We start from the raw sequence: 5,030 nt of genomic DNA on the forward strand, positions 1-5,030 counted from the left end.
TATGGTGGGAAGCCATGCAATTAAAAAACTGACTGAAATTATTACCTGATTTCATAATTGACAGAATATTTAATTCAGATATAGTAAATTGACACACCTCTACACAGAGACAATTATGACTGACTGTATAACACCTGACAGAATCAATTATAACTGACTGTTGTTTGATACCTTTGCACGGAAATAAATGAAACAGACATTCAGAACAGAGACGGCTGCTGCCTGTGTGCCTAAGCCTGCCTTAATTAAAATAAAATAACCAGTAGGCGATGTTAAAATGTCTTTGCCTCCTGGTTTCTAGTTGAGTGTGTTTCCTGAAGTCCAAAAGGGGTTTTACAAAGAGCGCAGCTGAAAGAGATTTTTGGTTTACTGATATGGAAATAAAATCTCTGAAGTAGAGATGCTTTCCTTAGACGGGAGAATACTCCCATTTTATCCAGCAGTTCTAATGTCTGATTGGATCCGTTAACTTTGTTTTTAATTATTATTTTTTATTGGAGTTCAGTTTACCAACATACAGCATATCACCCTGTGCTCATCCCATCAAGTGTCGCCCTCAGTGGGATCCATTAACTTTTAAATAAAATGTTTAAGACAAGTTCAACCTACAGGTGATGGTCTAGTTCATCTCATATAGAAAACACTGTGGCTTGCCAGCCTCGCGTTGAGGTTTTTTATTTGTAATCAGTAGAAACCACCTTTTAGATTAGCGGTTCATGTTAGTGTTTGATAAAATACTGTGTGACTAATTTCTAGGCTACCTTGTTTTTCGCTGTTTTCATAAAGGCTAGGGACAGGATATTCTTGCCAACCAGTATATAACTCTAAGGAGTCAGCATGTGGAAAGCACCACTAAGCTATAGATAAGTGTTCCCTGGAGGTTATTCCCAGATTCGCTTCGCTGGTGTATTAAGATCCGTGATTTCCGCTCATAGTTCAGTCCACTGCAGTCTAGTTGGCTTGATGCACTTGTGTGTAGACAGAGCATCTCCTTCGCCAGTTGACGAAGTTGGGATTCTGCACACTGGTCCTTGAGACAGCCAAGGCCCCGGCCCCTGGCATCTCCGTGGACTGGGCTGGGCTGGTCTTCTCTGCCCCTTGCCTAACAGCCTCTTGGAACCTCTGCACAGTTGTCACCGGGTGCCTGACCTGCAGTGCCAATGCCAGTGGCCTCTTTACCAACTCCCAAAACCAGAGCTGGGAGAAGGAATCAGCTGTTACTGGCCACATTAACTGGTTTCCACCATTTACCACTGGTTTTTTCCCTTGAGTTCTGCGGTGGTGGGTGTAGCAGTCAAGGAAGCAGGATTTCTTGTGAAGCCTAATGTGGAGGGCCGAGGTGCCTGCCTGATGGGGGCCAAGGAAAACCCCAAAGAAGGGGTGAGCCCTTGTCCCCCCACAGCTCCCCCTCTGACACGCCTGTGCCTGCTCCTGCAGTTCTGTTTCCCAGAAGACCTTCCATACGTTATTGATTAAATTCTCATTGAGGAAACAAGTGGGAGCTTTTATCTGCATGTCTAACTGGCGTGGAATGGTGCCTTGGCTGTATTGACCGGCTATGGGATATGCCGGCGGTCACACTTGTCTTTTACGAAGAAGCAGCACCGAGTGACGCTGGTTGTCATTCTAGCTCTGCTGTGTGGCAGCGTAAATAGTCCCCTTTCTAACCAACCTGGTGGGAAAAGTCAATATCCCATCAGCAGAGGAGGTAAACACATCAGGAGCGATGCCCTCTCCCTTCCTCCCCTGCTCCTTATTCCGGCAGCTCTTGAAATGTGCTCCCCAGTCAGCACCTGCGCTTGTGTCATTCACACGCACGGGGTGCCGGCCTGCTGCTCTGGCCTGCCGGGAGGCGGCCGCCACTGCTCAGGGCCATTGTTGTGTATTCCCAGACTCGGATAATTAGAACTTTCAAAGTGTCTTTCTATAGTCCGCTACCGATGCCTGCCTGCTTGCCTCAATATCTCTCTCTCTCTCTCCCCTCCCCCTCCCTCTCCCCCTCTCTCCTCGCCTCTCTTTTTCCACCCCCCCTTCAGCATTTAAATCCTCTCCACAAAACTTTTTGTTGTTGTTTTATTGAAAGGCAATTGATGTAATTTAGAAAAGGTTGTGGAGAACAAATGGGAATGTGTAGCTAAGGAACAAAAATCTTGAAAACCAGCTTTAGTTTTCCGGGTGTTTCGTAGGCTTCAGTGTCGCTCTGTTTCAGTGGGGATTTCCTTTTTGTGCTTGATGTGCACTCCCTTCCGTGTTTGCTTCCCGATGCTTTCCTATTCCGGGGCTCTGGGCAGCCTGGCTCGGCACAGGCCGGCATCTGGGGCCTGCGCATCTGGGAGCCCTAACCACAGGGTGGGGTGAGGGGGGTGCACAAGTGAGCCTGTCCTCCCAAGTGTGGACTCGGGGTTCTGGATACCTGGGCTTGCGCTTCTTGATCCCGGATTTCCAGCTGTATCACCTCGGGTGAGTGACTTAACCTCCCACTTTCCTCAGCCACCAAACGGGGATTTAAAAAAATTGCAGTCGGCCTCTCCAAACACCTGACAGGGTTCCTGAGCAGCTTTGAACCAAAACTGTGTTGTCTTCAGCGTCCTGGGCAAGGGTGCCTCCTCTAGGGATCACCCTGACCGTCCAAAGATCAGACCTCGGCGTCTCGGCCCTACTGCTCCTCTAAACAAACCAAGTGTAGAGGTAGCAGGCTCTGGGGAGGGAAAGGAAGGATCTGCCGTCAGGCTGTAGTGCCCCTTGCAGAATGGGAAGGCTGGAGAGGAATGGGTGGAAGCAGCAGGAAACACAGGAATGGCTGCGTCATACCCAGAGTTCACCGGCATACAGTGTGGACGACGACGAGGAAATCTCACCAACGGACAGGTGCTCTCCAGACAGCCTACCCCTCACTGAGTTCTTTGAGCAGAGGAGTTTTGTACGGCAGAGGGACACAGCTCGGAGGGCCTGAAAGCCAACTGGGCCCAGCTGCTCCAGGGAGTTTGCGCTGAGAGGCTCTGGCTTCCCTTGAGACAAAGTATTTCCCGCCACATCCATACTTTGCAGGCAGTTGCATGCAGATGCTCGACAGCGCTGCGAGAGTGGTGGCTGCAGGTGGAGTTCACCTTGGCTGCTGCACACAGGCCTGCCACCTGCAGCTCGCATCGGTGGAGCGTGGCCCTGCCCGTCCCTCGGTGCCCTAGTCAGCTAGGTGGTGAGAAGTGGCGGGCAGGGTAAAGGAGGAAAGGCGTCCACAGAGGACCGCAGGGGTCCCACCTGCCCCCCCCCACCCCCGGGCGTGGGATTGGCCCTGGGTGTAGACCAGCAACAGGACCGTGAGGATATCCGAGACATGGAACTGCAGAGAGAACCCGCACCCTCTTCTCTAGTGCTTGGCAAATAAATGCTGAATGGTCTTTAAAGGTGCAGCCTGTGAGACTTGTAAACCTTTTATTTTTATTTCTTTTTAGATAAGTTGAAGAAGGTTTTTACCTTAAAAGTTCGTCAGGACTACCAGAAACTCAGGAACACAGCAGAGCAGTTCCTGTCCCGAAGTGGCTACTCAGAAGTGAACCTCAGCAAACTCTTCGCAGACTGTGCTGTGAGGCCCTGAGGGAACCCCAGAAGTGGCGGGGGGATGGGGGGAGGAAGACGCCCAGCTTCCTGGCACCTCCACGCCACCGAACTGCTGCTGCGCATCAGTTTCCTTGAGGACTGCATCTCCTGTTTGTGTGCGTGTGGCTGGGGAGGGCGTTCCCCCACCTACCCCGTCAGAGCGTCAGAGAGCGTCAGAAGAACCTTCCTATTACAACCTGGCCCTTACCATTGAAAAGTCGGCCTAGAGCCCTTCGCAAAGCGGGGGAAGGGCGAGCTGCTTCGGATTTGGGACTGGATTTCTAGGGGAGGGGCCGGTGAGGGAGGAGAAATTAATTGAGAGTGGCTGGAATGCAAGGGACCCCGCGCTTTGCCCCAGGGCCTTCAGCCGAGATGCCCCCAGAAAGAGATTTATGAAGCCTGGTAGGAGCGCTAACGTTTTGCCTTTTCACACGCCAATTAAACCCGTCTGAACCCAACTGTTGCCCCAGCCGCTGGCTCCAGGAGTGGCTGCCCTTTTCAGTCTTGTCTTTTATATAGGTAGCCGAGGGGGGAGATAGAGAAGTCTTGCATTTACTAAATAGATTAAACAGAGCTTACTTGTTTATTGAATCGCTCCAAAGTTGCACGTGCACACACACACACACACACACACACACACACACTGGACAGGTGTTTTACATTCACATTCCTTTTTTTCCCCCTTAAGTAGAAAGTCCAGGTTAAGGTTTATGTAGTAGGAAAACACATTTAAAATAATTTGATATCCTATAACAATTCCTTTAAAATGTATAGGGGACGGGGCAAAGATCATTGTGCTGTATTCAGAAGAAATTGGGAGGAGGTTTGGTTAATTGGCCCAGGTGCTGTTTTGTGTTGGGGGGGATTGTTTTGTTTGTTTTGTTTTGTTTTTCCCATTTCTTCACACTGGTGCCTCTTCGCCGGAAGCCATATGTATTTCAGTATAGCGATCTTCCCATTTTACATTATTGGTAAGGTTATTACTAACAAAATCTATTTCCCCTGTACACTGTATTTTTTCTCAAATGTCTACCTGTTTTTCTAAAAGAAAAATATGTTGTACTGTTTTTTCTCTACTTAAATAAAGTTTTCTGAAAGGAAAGTAGTTGCAGTGAATCTTTATCAGGTACACAATGTTGGCTAGGGGTGGCAGCCAGGAGTAGGGTTTGCCCAGAGACCATCCCCTTCCCAGACCTCAGCCAGCTCCAGTTAAGCTCGGAGATGCCCGAGTGATGTATGTCCAAATGTTCTGAGCCACATTTGGGAGAATTCCTGTGGCCTTTGGGTACTTTAAGAGATGAAGTAAATGGATCCCTGGGTGGCGCAGCGGTTTAGCGCCTGCCTTTGGCCCAGGGCGCGATCCTGGAGACCCGGGATCGAATCCCACGTCGGGCTCCCGGTGCACGGAGCCTGCTTCTCCCTCTGCCTGTGTC

The 5,030-nt window shown here is 49.8% G+C and overlaps 1 protein-coding gene across 1 annotated transcript in view; it reads left to right on the forward strand.

Moving 5' to 3' along the window:
* POLA1 (DNA polymerase alpha 1, catalytic subunit) overlaps positions 1-4,663 on the forward strand; it is a 314,044-nt gene extending 309,381 nt beyond the window's left edge. The window contains exon 40 of the mRNA XM_055337985.1: positions 3,453-4,663. Within this exon, the coding sequence (XP_055193960.1) occupies positions 3,453-3,595 (143 nt within the window). The 3' untranslated portion in view covers positions 3,596-4,663. The remainder of the gene's footprint in view (positions 1-3,452) is intronic.
* The last annotated feature ends 367 nt before the right edge of the window (positions 4,664-5,030 follow it).

This window comes from Nyctereutes procyonoides, unplaced genomic scaffold (genome assembly GCF_905146905.1).
Source record: "Nyctereutes procyonoides isolate TBG_1078 unplaced genomic scaffold, NYPRO_anot_genome, whole genome shotgun sequence".
NCBI lineage: Eukaryota > Metazoa > Chordata > Mammalia > Carnivora > Canidae > Nyctereutes > Nyctereutes procyonoides.